Genomic DNA, 12,944 nt, shown 5'->3' with positions numbered 1-12,944 from the left:
CTAGGATACAATCTTATTTAAAAAAGTATTGATTTTGAATCAAGAATTGATACTGAATCGAATAATTACCCCAAGAATCGAATCGTTTGTAGCCCAAAGATTTACAGCTGTACTTATAAATGTGTGTCACCATTGCATACAAATGTACTGCACAGCAAGTATATAAAACTGTGTTGGAGGGTTTTTAGAGTGCTTTATAGGAGAAAGACGACACATCTGTGTTACTGACATTGTTCGCCACCTCTTATTAGCAGTTGTTTACTATTTAGATTTCACAAAAGAGGGGAAATATGTGCTCTTGTCTCACAAAAATTGTCAATGATGAGCAGAACGTAAAAAAGTCAGGCAGCAACTTTGAAGATTGAATAGGACTTGTTTATTGTTTTAGTTTTATGGGAGTATGAGTACAATTCTGCCATTTAAAAGCATACATTGCAAGAAGAAAATCAAACTTGTTGTAAATCAGGGGTCACCAACACGGTGCCCGCGGGCACCAGGTAGCCCGTAAGGACCAGATGAGTAGCCCGCTGGCCTGTTCTAAAAATAGCTGAAATAGCAGCACTTACCAGTGAGCTGCCTCTATTTTTTAAATTGTATTTATTTACTAGCAAGCTGGTCTTTCTTTGCTCGACATTTTTAATTCTAAGAGAGACAAAACTCTTATAGAATTTGAAAATCCAAGAAAATATTTTAAAAACTTGGTCTTCACTTGTTTAAATAAATTCATTATTTTTTTTACTTTGCTTCTTATAACTTTCAGAAAGACAATTTTAGAGAAAAAATGCAACCTTAAAAATGATTTTAGGATTTTTAAACACACATACCTTTTTACCTTTTAAATTCCTTCCTCTTCTTTCCTGACAATGTTCAAGTAAATTAATTTTTTTATTGTTAAGAATAATAAATACATTTTTATTTAATTCTTCATTTTAGCTTTTGTTTTTTCGACAAAGAATATTTGTAAAATATTTCTTCAAACTTATTATGATTAAAATAAATAAAAAATATTCAGGCAAATCTAGAAAATCTTTAGAGTCAAATTTAAATGTTATTTCGAAGTCTTTTGAATCCATTCATCCATCCATTTTCTACCGCTTATTCCCTTTTGGGGTCGCGGGGGGCGCTGGCGCCTATCTCAGCTACAATCGGGCGGAAGGCGGGGTACACCCTGGACAAGTCGCCACCTCATCGCAGGGCCAACACAGATAGACAGACAACATTCACACTCACATTCACACACTAGGGCCAATTTAGTGTTGCCAATCAACCTATCCCCAGGTGCATGTCTTTGGAAGTGGGAGGAAGCCGCAGTACCCACGCATTCACGGGGAGAACATGCAAACTCCACACAGTAAGATCCCGAGCCTGGATTTGAACCCAGGACTGCAGGAACGTCGTATTGTGAGGCAGACGCACTAACCCCTCTTCCACCGTGAAGCCCCTTTTGAATATTTTTCAAATTTTTGTTCTGGAAAATCTAGAAGAAATAATGATTTTTCTTTGTTAGAAATATAGCTTGGTCCAATTTGTTGTATATTGTATCAAAATGCAGATTGGATTTTAACCTATTTAAAACATGTCATCAAAATTCTAAAATTAATCTTAATCAGGAAAAATTACTAATGATGTTCCATGAATTATTTTTTTAATTTTTTCAAAAAGATTCGAATTAGCTAGTTTTTCTCTTCTTTTTTTGGTTTAATTTTAAATTTTAAAGAGTCGAAATTGAAGATAAACTATGTTTCAAAATTTAATTTTAATTTTTTTCCTGTTTTCTCCTCTTTTAAACCGTTCAATTAAATGTTTTTTTAATCATTTATTCCCTATAAAAAAAACCTTCCGTAAAGGAAAACAAATGTACGAAGGAATGACAGACAAAAATACCCATTTTTTTACTGGTAGATAGATTTATTTATTAAAGGAAAAATTTAGCAAATTGGCTATTTCTGGCAATTTATTTAAGTGTGTATCAAACTGGTAGCCCTTCGCATTAATTAGTGCCCAAGAAGTAGCTCTTGGTTTCAAAAAGGTTGGTGACCCCTGGTATAAAATATATCCATAATAGATCAAATCAATTATTTTTACCCAACCCTAGTCGTCACAGAGTGATGAGAGGGAGGGGAAGATGTAAATAAAAATAAAATTATGTTTAGGTTGAGTGCCAAATAATAATCTGTAATAATACAGGTATTTATCTAATTATATCTCAGTACACATCACATACAATTGTACAAATGTAGTACATATCCATATTGTCATGTCTTTGTGATCATGTTTTGTTTGGTTATGTTCTATTGGTTTTTGGACTCTTTGTGCACTCTTGTTTTGTCACCATGACAACCATTAGTTTCACCTGTCATGTGTTCGGACTCACGCACCTGTCACTAATCATGTCTGTATTATTTAAGCTTGTAGTTGCCAAGCAGGCCGCCTGGCGTCATACTTAACACTCCGGTTATGACTATACTCAATACCCATATTTTGCTGTTCATGCCCTGCCAAGTAAGTTTTGTTTCTTGTCCATAGTTTCTGCCCATGTGTAAGTTTTGTTTTGAAGCCACAGTTTAGTGTTTTTTTTTTAGTTCATGTCTCATGTCCTCAGTTTTGCCTTTGCTTTTACGTGCGTTAGGCACGCTCGCCTACGGGTTGTTTTGTTTGTTTCCTTAGTCAAGTTTTTTTTTGCCTCCGTATATATATATATATATATATATATATATATATATATATATATATATATATATATATATAATATCGCATTTCCTTGAATTGCCGCAGGGCATATAGTATGCGCCTGCCTTGAATTACTGCCGGGTCAAACTCGCTTCGCAAAATAATTAGCGCATGCTTAGTATTACCGCCTGGTCAAACTCGTGACGTCACAAGTGACATCATTTTCAAAATGGGGGAGGCTGATTTCAATACCGGTAATTTGAAATCGCATAAAGGGAAGAAGATTAAGAGCTATTCAGTAGGATTTAAGGTCCAAGCTTACATCAGACTCAAATTTTTATTGCATGCCTTTGGTAAGTGCCTGAGTGAGAAATTATTATTATTATGTAGAAAGCTGGAACGCAAATGGCGCACGACTAAACTTGAGGTGCACCATCAAGCATGGAGTGATAGTTTAATAACTTATAAACGCATGCTTACCTTAGCTAAAACTAATTATTACTCAAATCTCATCCGCATTAATAAAAACGATCCAAAATTTTTGTTTAGTACGGTAGCATTGCTAACCCAACAAGGGACTCCTTCCAGTAGCTCCACCCATTCGGCAGATGACTTTATGAAGTTCTTTAATAAGAAAATTGAACTTATTAGAAAGGAGATTAAAGACAATGCGTCCCAGCTACAACGGGGTTATAGTAACACAGATATGATTGTATATAAGGCGGATACTGCAAATATCCAAAATAGTTTCTCTCGTTTTGATGAAATAACATTAGAAGGATTGTTACAACGTGTAAATGGAATAAAACAAACAACATGTTTACTTGACCCACTTCCTGGGAAACTTATTAAGGAGCTTTTTGTATTATTAGGTCCATCAGTGCTAAATATCATAAACTTATCACTTTCCTCGGGCACTGTTCCCCTTGCATTCAAAAAAGCGGTTATTCATCCTCTCCTTAAAAGACCTAACCTCGATCCTGACCTCATGGTAAACTACCGACCGGTGTCTCACCTTCCCTTTATTTCGAAAATCCTCGAAAAAAATTGTTGCAGAGCAGCTAAATGAACACTTAGCGTTTAACAATCTATGTGAAACCTTTCAATCCGGTTTCAGGGCAAATCACTCGACTGAGACAGCCCTCGCAAAATTGACTAATGATCTATTGCTAACGATGGACTCTGATGCGTCATCTATGTTGCTGCTCCTCGATCTTAGCGCTGCTTTCCATACCGTCGATCATAATATTTTATTAGAGCGTATCAAAACACGAATTGGTATGTCAGACTCAGCCCTCTCATGGTTTAACTCTTATCTTACTGATAGGATGCAGTGCGTCTCCCATAACAGTGTGACCTCGGACTATGTTAAGGTAACGTGTGGAGTTCCCCAGGGTTCGGTCCTTGGCCCTGTACTCTTCAGCATCTACATGCTGCTGCTGGGTGACGTCATACGCAAATACGGTATTAGCTTTCACTGTTATGCTGATGACACCCAACTCTACATGCCCCTAAAGCTGACCAACACGCCGGACTGTAGTCAGTTGGAAGCGTGTCTTAATGAAATTAAACAATGGATGTCCGCTAACTTTTTGCAACTTAATGCCAAAAAAACGGAAATGCTGATTATCGGTCCTGCTAGACACCGACCTCTATTTAATAATACAACTTTAACATTTGACAACCAAATAATAAAACAAGGTGACTCTGTAAAAAATCTGGGTATTATCTTCAACCCAACTCTCTCCTTTGAGTCACACATTAAAAGCGTTACTAAAACGGCCTTCTTTCATCTCCGTAATATCGCCAAAATTCGCTCCATTTTGTCCACTAAAGACGCAGAGATCATTATCCATGCGTTTGTTACGTCTCGTCTCGATTACTGTAACGTATTATTTTCGGGTCTCCCCATGTCTAGCATTAAAAGATTACAGCTGGTACAAAATGCGGCTGCTAGACTTTTGACAAGAACAAGATAGTTTGATCATATTACGCCTGTACTGGCTCACCTGCACTGGCTCCCTGTGCACTTAAGATGTGACTTTAAGGTTTTACTACTTACGTATAAAATACTACACGGTCTAGCTCCAGCCTATCTTGCCGATTGTATTGTACCGTATGTCCCGGCAAGAAATCTGCGTTCAAAAGACTCCGGCTTATTAGTGATTCCTAGAGCCCAAAAAAAGTCTGCGGGCTATAGAGCGTTTTCCGTTCGGGCTCCAGTACTCTGGAATGCCCTCCCGGTAACAGTTCGAGATGCTACCTCAGTAGAAGCATTTAAGTCTCACCTTAAAACTCATCTGTATACTCTAGCCTTTAAATAGACATCCTTTTTAGACCAGTTGATCTGCCGCTTCTTTTCTTTCTCCTATGTCACCCCCTCCCTTGTGGAGGGGGTCCGGTCCGATGACCATGGATGAAGTACTGGCTGTCCAGAGTCGAGACCCAGGATGGACCGCTCGTCGGGACCCAGGATGGACCACTCGCCTGTATCGGTTGGGGACATCTCTACGCTGCTGATCCGCTTGAGATGGTTTCCTGTGGACGGGACTCTCGCTGCTGTCTTGGATCCGCTTGAACTGAACTCTCGCGGCTGTGTTGGAGCCACTATGGATTGAACTTTCACAGTATCATGTTAGACCCGCTCGACATCCATTGCTTTCGGTCCCCTAGAGAGGGGGGGTTGCCCACATCTGAGGTCCTCTCCAAGGTTTCTCATAGTCAGCATTGTCACTGGCGTCCCACTGGATGTAAATTCTCTCTGCCCACTGGGTGTGAGTTTTCCTTGCCCTTTTGTGGGTTCTTCCGAGGAACTTGTAGTCGTAATGATTTGTGCAGTCCTTTGAGACATTTGTGATTTGGGGCTATATAAATAAACGATTGATTGATTGAAGAGGTTTTAAAATAATTAGCGCATGCTTACTTTTACCGCATGCCTTTGGTAAGCGCAGGAGTGAGAAGAGGTTTTAAATTGATTAGCGCCCCAGCGGCAATTCAAGGAAACAAAGTAACAAGGTCAAAACTGTAATGTGGGAACATAACAGTATGACTGCAAAATAACCTGCCATAGGGCCAAAGAAAGTTATAAGTACAAGCACTTATATAAAGAAGGCGAGAAACCTTTGAGAATTAATTTTTTTGTCATTTATACATATTTGCATTGTTTTCTGCATGTGAAACTATCATGACTATAATAAGGTGTTTCTGTTAATATTTGTGGGTGTCTAGAAATTATATATTGGATTTTTCAATGAAAAAATCGCCTTTGTTTTCATATACGAATCGAACTTCTACTAACCTTTTGAACCAACACCCGAGGTATCACTGTACAACTACTGAAAGTTCGAGCGTTTGTACGGAAGTACTCACGTTTCTCCTTGTCCTGAGAATGGATGATTACACTGCACAAGTTGTAGTGAATGAGGAAACCTCTCCGCTCCACCACAGGAATGGCATTCCAAGACACCGTCACAGAATTGCGTGTTTGATTACTAGCAACTAACTCCTGGGGAGCTTTTTTTGGAACTAAAAGGCCGAGGAGGAGAGATTGCGTTAGGGCTGCAGGGAAAATCGAGGCAAGCTTCATTAATGAACTTTCCCAAAGAGCTTTCACATTATTAATTGACTTTCTTTTTATTTTTCTTTATTACGTACATGTTTCTTGACTGGATGGATTATTATCAGTCTTTCTAACAATTTCTCATAAAAAAATGTAAAAATAAATTTTTATTGGCAAAAACAATGTTGAGCTCAAATTGACTTACCGTTTTCGTTTCGATAATAGAGACACATGTTGACTGTTTTTGGTGTGTTTTGGACACACAGGTGTTCAAAGTAAAGGTAACCCACATAGTCCTTAATGCCTACAACAGAAAGAGAAACAGTCAAGCATTAGAACTGCAGGTCCATCTCAATAAATCATTTCAAGATTTCAAGTCTGACTAAGACACCAATATTAGCTATAATAATCAAAAATATAGAAAAATTAGGAAATATATAGTTAAGACTACTGTGATGAGGTGGGGACTTGTCCAGGGTGTATTGGCCTTCCGCCCGAATGCAGCTGAGATAAGCTCCAGCATCCACCGTGACCCAAAAAGGGACAAGCAGTAGAAAATGGATGAATGGGGAAAAATTACAGCCACAACAAATAGTTTCAATTTGGGCACAATTTATACATGTACTCAAATTGTTTTGGGCCAGTGGTTGAGTTTTTTTGAGGAGACAGTAAGTTTACACTGTTGTACAAGCTGTACACCGACTACTATCAAAACTTCATTTCTTTAATGTTGTCAAATGTCAGGATTGCATTAAATATTTGTAGTAATGTGAGAAGTGTACTCACTTCTGTGAGGTACTGTAAGAGGTTTACTTTTTTAAAATGTAACTACTGAAATAGATTAAAATACTTTTAAATTTACTGAGATGCAGCTGCTGTATGTGCATCGCACATAATTATTAGGGATTTTTATTTAATTTTTGGGGGTTTGTTAGAAAAGTACAGGATTTTTAGACAAGTGCTAACTAGAGATTTGTCCGATAATATCAGACTGCTGATATTATCGGCCGATAAATGCTTTAAAATGTGATATCGGAAATTATCGGCATCGGTTTCAAAAAGTAAAATTTATGACTTTTTTTAATGAAAAAAAATGCTCTGTACTTTTTCCTGTACTGCAGGGAGAAGTAAAGAGTACCAATAAACCTTAAAGGCACTGCCTTTGCATGCCGGCCTAATCAAATATCTATGGCTTTTCACACACACGAGTGAATGTTATTGCATACTTGGTCAACAGCCATACAGGTCACACTGAGGTTGGCTGTAGAAACAACTTTAACACAACAGAAAGGGCGGCATGGCGTAGTGCAGGGGTGCCCACACTTTTTCTGCAGGCGAGCTACTTTTCAATTGACCAACTCGAGGGGATCTACCTCATTCATATATATATCATTTATATTTATTTATTTATGAAAGAGACATTTTTGTAAACAAGTTAAATGTGTTTAATGATAATACAAGCACGTGTAACACATATAGATGTCTTTCTTTCACAAAGACAAGAATATAAGTTGGTGTATTACCTGATTCTGATGACTTGCATTGATTGAAATCAGACAGTAATGATGATAACGCCCACATTTTCAGATAGAGGAGAAAAAAAGTTGTCCTTTCTGTACAATACCACATGAAAGTGGTTGGTTTTTGGCATCTAATTCATCCAGCTTCCATACACTTTACAAGAAAAACATTGGCAGCAAATTCCGTAGCTTGCTTGATTGACATTCACGGCACCCGAGGGTCTTGTGAGATGACGCTGGCTGCTGCCAGTTCATTATTATGAAAAAATGACAGAGAGGAAGGCGAGAAACACTTTTTATTTCAACAGACTTTCGCGCCGTCCCTTCCGTCAAAACTCTAAAGGCCGACTGCACATTTCCTATCTTCACAATAAAAGCCCTGCTTCATGCTGCCTGCGCTAACAAAATAAGAGTCTCGGAAAGCCACTTGTGTACGCCAGCTTTCTGAGGGATCGCTTGTGCACGCCAGTTTTCCGAGACTCTGTATTTAGTTAGCGCAGGCAGCATGAAGCAGGGCTTTTATTGTGAAGATAGGAAATGTGCAGTCAGCCTTTAGAGTTTTGACGGAAGGTACGGCGCGAGAGTCTGTTGAAATAAAAAGTGTTTCTCGCCTTCCTCTCGGTCATATTTTCACAATAATGATCTTGCAGCAGCCAGTGTCATCTCACAAGACCCTCCGGTACCGTGAATGTCATTTAAGTGACGTCTTGGTGAAGATTGATGATCACTAATTTTTAGGTCTATTTTTTTAAAAGCCTGGCTGGAGATCGACTGACACACCCCCCGCGGTCGACTGGTAGCTCACGATCGACGTAATGGGCACCCCTGGCGTAGTGGGTAGAGCGGCCGTGCCAGAAACCTGAGGGTTGCAAGTTCGCTTCCCAACTATTGACATCCAAATCGCTGCTGTTGTGTCCTTGGGCAGGACACTTCACCCTTGCCCCTGGTGCCGCTCACACTGGTGAATGAATGATGAATGAATGATTGGTGGTGGTCGGAGGGGCCGAAGGCGCAAACTGGCAGCCACGCTTCCATCAGTCTACCCCAGGGCAGCTGTGGCTATAGATGTAGCTTACCACCACCAGGTGTGAATGAATGATGGGTTCCCCACTTCTCTGTGAGTGCTTTGTGTATCTAACAATAGAAAAGCGCGATATAAATCTAATCCATTATTATTATTATTATTATTGTTATTAATATGCGCCACACTGTGAAGCCACACCAAACGAAAATAACAAGCACATTTCGGGAGAACATCCGCACCGCAACACTATATAAACACAACAGAACAAATACCCAGAAACCCTTGCAGCACTAACTTTTCCGGGATGCTACAATTTACACCCCCTGCTACCCCCTACCCGACCCCACCCCACCTACCTCAACCTCCTCGTGCTCTCTCAGGGAGTGCATGTTCCAAATTCTAAGCTGCTGTTTTGAGGCATGTTAAAAAAATAATGCACTTTGTGAATTCAATAATAAATATGGCAGTGCCATGTTGGCATTTTTTTCCATAACTTAAATTGATTTATTTTGGGAAAACCTTGTTACATTGTTTAATGCATCCAGCGGAGCATCACAACAAAATTAAGCATAATAATGTGTTAATTCCACGACTGTATATATCGGCATCGGTTGATATCGTAATCGGTAATTAAGAGTTGTACAATATCGGATATCGGCAAAAAGCCATTATCGGACATCACTAATTATAAGAGATATTTATAAAACAACCTTGCCTTCCTTCATACTTTCTTCAAACGCGCCTTTTGGAATTTGCCCAATCAGTGAAGTTTTTCCCAATTGGAAATGTCGTAAGATATCTCCATATATGGTCAAGTTTTACCCAAAGAGCTTTGCGCGAGTCCGCCGTTGTATGAATAGCAAGGTCCGCTTTAAAATTTGAGCAAATTATTCCGGTTTTAGCTCTATTCAGGGTGAAATGTTCCCATGCCTCCATGTTTTGTCCTGTTGTTGTCAGCGGCCATCGCCATATTTCTCTTCCTACCAGTGGTGATGATGTCACCGACTGCTGTCAACAAATTAATTTGTCAGGCACGAACTTTACTACCAACAATGTCGAATTGAATCACCCCTAATTCGGCTTGCGCGATATATATACAATATAAATGATACAAGACGATAGAACTTTCGAAACTATAGCCAACACATTCTCGCTGTGTCACGCAAATTAGGCAGCGAATGCGTCTTCAACGCACTGGAGCGTCCTTGCTAGCGGCTAGCGTCCCTCCACTTCTAAGTCAGCAAACCTTGCCTCCATAATGGTAAATAAACTGTTTGTTACATGTATCATTACCAATGGAGGACAAGAACATCATACACTATACACCATAGGAGGATATGCTAACAGCTAAACTGCAAGCTAAATCTCTTAAATGAAAACCAAAGGTGGGTAGATGGATACCAATTCTGACAGTAATGATAGCAAGTGTGGTATCAGTGTATGGTCCGATGAAACCGACCATATACTGATACTACACTCGTTTCATCAAACATATATTAACGTTGTTGCTCTAGGGGAAACTGGGTAACACATGGCACACTGACAAACCTTAGCCTATTGTTACTATAACAATCTACAAGGTTAATATCAGTTGCTTCTCTTTCTTCCCTTCCATTTTTGGTATTAATTTTTATCTGTAGTTATCATTACATATATGTATTGTTGCATTTTAACAACTGTATTGTTAGAATAGAATAGAATGAACTTTATTGTCATTATATTTGCATATAACGAGATTAAAGACTCCAATTTAAGGTGCGGTAGTGGGAACAAATATGGGGTGAAATAAATGACATAAGAGGTAATAAAGGAAAAACTAATAATTGAAATAAACAGACTACTATCCAATAAAAATAATAAGCAATTCTGCACAATATACAAAACACTATAGAAGTACAAAATACAAATACTGTACAATACACAGAGCAAGACAGGAGTACCGAAGTAATAATTGTTTGTTTAATTAATTAATTGTTAATAATAATATTGTTGATAGTAGAGATAAATTATCGGTTTTGTTCATTATCAATAGCGCTATTTCTATTGGTATTTGTAATTCTCCATTTGTTGTGTAAAAATGCTCATTGTCATTTCTGTATTATAATTTATTTCGCTAACTGCTTCTTTGGTATCACTTTTACCAACATATTTGTACATATTGTGTGTGCTGATGTTGTTCTATTATTATTGTTGTTGTTGTTATTGCTGTTGTTGTTTTTGTCTCTCTGTCTAATCCCCCTCTTATCCCCACAATTTCCCCCTCTGTCTTCCTTTTTTTCTCTTTCTTTCCCCTCCTGCTCCGCCGGCCCGGCTGTACCAAATGATAAACTATATATATACATTTAATAAAGTCAAATACAAATAAGTAGGCTGACCATATTCTGAAATCCCAAAAAGAGGACACATATATGCGTACCAAGGCGGGCAGCACGCCAATGTCGGGACAAGGTGAAAAGTTGCCAATGATAGTCAAACTTGCCTTATAAATAATATATTCATTTAAATAAAGCATTTTTTTCTCCTCTGTTGACAGCAGTGCAGGCGCTAGGAATTTTCAAAATGGGATCCCACAATAATTTTTTGGGGTCCCTCCTTTTTGTAAGCGTTTTGAAAAAAATATATAAATGTATGTATGAACCTGTTGTATCTCTTATTCTATATTGTGTTTTGGAAAAATGTTGTCATAACCATTATTTAATTCATTAAAAAAATAATAAAAAAAGGAACAACATTTTTATACATATATAAATGTATTCAATTATAAACATTCATTCACTTTCTTCTTTCCTTCATGGATCTAAACTTTACCGCTGCTGGTAGTTTTTGCTATGTTTTTATTTAATAAGTTGTAGGTGTATTTATTTCAGTATGGAAGTGTAAAAAGTGTTTTGCGTCAGTCATAAAATGAAGATAATGGTGTGCCAGGGCATACATACATTTTATATTTAACGCTTAAATCTCTGAAGTTACATTAACTTCAGATCTATTCCTCATTTCAAAATGTTTTAGTTTTGTTTATGTTTTTTTTTTGTTTGTTTGTTTTCCGCCCTTTTTTGTCAAGCAAAACTATGTTTTTTTATGGCAAACACAAAATATGCTAAATCTTCCACCAAAAATATATTTCAAAGTGGAATATTTGATGTGACATAATAGGGGTTAGGCGGTAGCGGGGGTGTATATTGTAGCATCCGGAAGAGTCAGTGTTGCAAGGGTTTCTGGGTATTTGTTCTGTTGTGTTTATGTTGTGTTACGGTGCGGATGTTCTCCCGAAACGTGTTTGTCATTCTTGTTTGGTGTGGGTTCACAGCGTGGCGCACATTTGTAACAGTGTTAAAGTTGTTTATACGGCCACCCTCAGTGTGACCTGTATGGCTGTTGACCAAGTATGCCTTGATTGCCAATTAATCCTCTCCCTCGCTTTCTCCCTCTCTCTGTCTCTGCCCCTCCCTCACGACTGTTGCTCCGTGCACACACCTTCATAATTTGTTTGTTGTTAACTCCTCTTAACCCTGTACGTGCATTGGAAATACATGCAACCTTGACACAAAACGCCGGAATTTTGAGGCACTTAAGAAACCCCGCCCAGACACCCCAACAGTCCCCCAAAAGAGGACATATCCGGGGAAAAGAGGACGTATGGTCAGTCTACAAATAAGGCAACAAGAGAAGTATCCTACACTTCTATTTTGTAAAGTAAATTTCAACAGCCGATATGGGCATCTACATCAACTATATGATTTGCTTGAGAAGCTGGACAGGACACAAAAAAATAAATAAATACATTTAAAAAAATCAGTATATGGTCCATGCTACAGAGTTGGTTTTGATATTTTTCATTGATTATTATTTTATGTGATTTTTGTTTTTGTTTACAGGAAATATGTCCCTGGACACAGGAGGATTTTGAGGGCAAAAAAGTAAAGATTTGACCTGGAACTTTTCTGATACACCTTGCATAGTACGTAAAAGTTACAGTTCCCCTTAATCAGAGTTGATGGCGTTGGTTCTTCAACAACAACTTACTGTTTCTATTGACCTTCTTTCTAGTGGTCTCTGTGAAACTTGGGACACTTTCCGGCCTCAAATCTTCGCCTTGAAGCTCGTACCACTCACGGCAGGTGGACTTTTTGACTTTCTTGTCCATTGTTTTATTACAAGCTGTAAAAACAAA

At 38.3% G+C, this 12,944-nt stretch overlaps 1 protein-coding gene and 1 long non-coding RNA gene across 9 annotated transcripts in view; one reads left to right on the top strand and one right to left on the bottom strand.

The window, feature by feature from the left end:
- LOC133540624 (uncharacterized) overlaps window positions 1–12,944 on the top strand; it is a 45,378-nt gene that overhangs the window by 10,939 nt on the left and 21,495 nt on the right. For all 3 annotated transcript variants that reach the window (XR_009803686.1, XR_009803687.1, XR_009803685.1), the window contains 2 exons: window positions 12,649–12,731; window positions 12,821–12,891. This is a non-coding gene — a long non-coding RNA (uncharacterized LOC133540624). The remainder of the gene's footprint in view (window positions 1–12,648; window positions 12,732–12,820; window positions 12,892–12,944) is intronic.
- Window positions 1–12,944, bottom strand: part of il12rb1 (interleukin 12 receptor subunit beta 1) — a 37,647-nt gene that overhangs the window by 5,054 nt on the left and 19,649 nt on the right. For 5 of the 6 annotated variants that reach the window (XM_061883393.1, XM_061883394.1, XM_061883389.1 and 2 more), the window contains exons 9-11: window positions 12,797–12,931; window positions 6,435–6,533; window positions 6,040–6,228 (exon numbers count right to left, since the gene is read on the bottom strand). In XM_061883393.1, coding sequence (XP_061739377.1) covers window positions 6,040–6,228; window positions 6,435–6,533; window positions 12,797–12,931 — 423 coding nt within the window. The remainder of the gene's footprint in view (window positions 1–6,039; window positions 6,229–6,434; window positions 6,534–12,796; window positions 12,932–12,944) is intronic. The other variant, XM_061883391.1, reaches the window with a different exon arrangement.

This window comes from Nerophis ophidion, linkage group LG22, assembly GCF_033978795.1.
Source record: "Nerophis ophidion isolate RoL-2023_Sa linkage group LG22, RoL_Noph_v1.0, whole genome shotgun sequence".
Lineage (NCBI taxonomy): Eukaryota > Metazoa > Chordata > Actinopteri > Syngnathiformes > Syngnathidae > Nerophis > Nerophis ophidion.
Note: the sequence above shows the minus strand (reverse complement) of the source record. Positions and strands in the feature narration are given on the sequence as shown.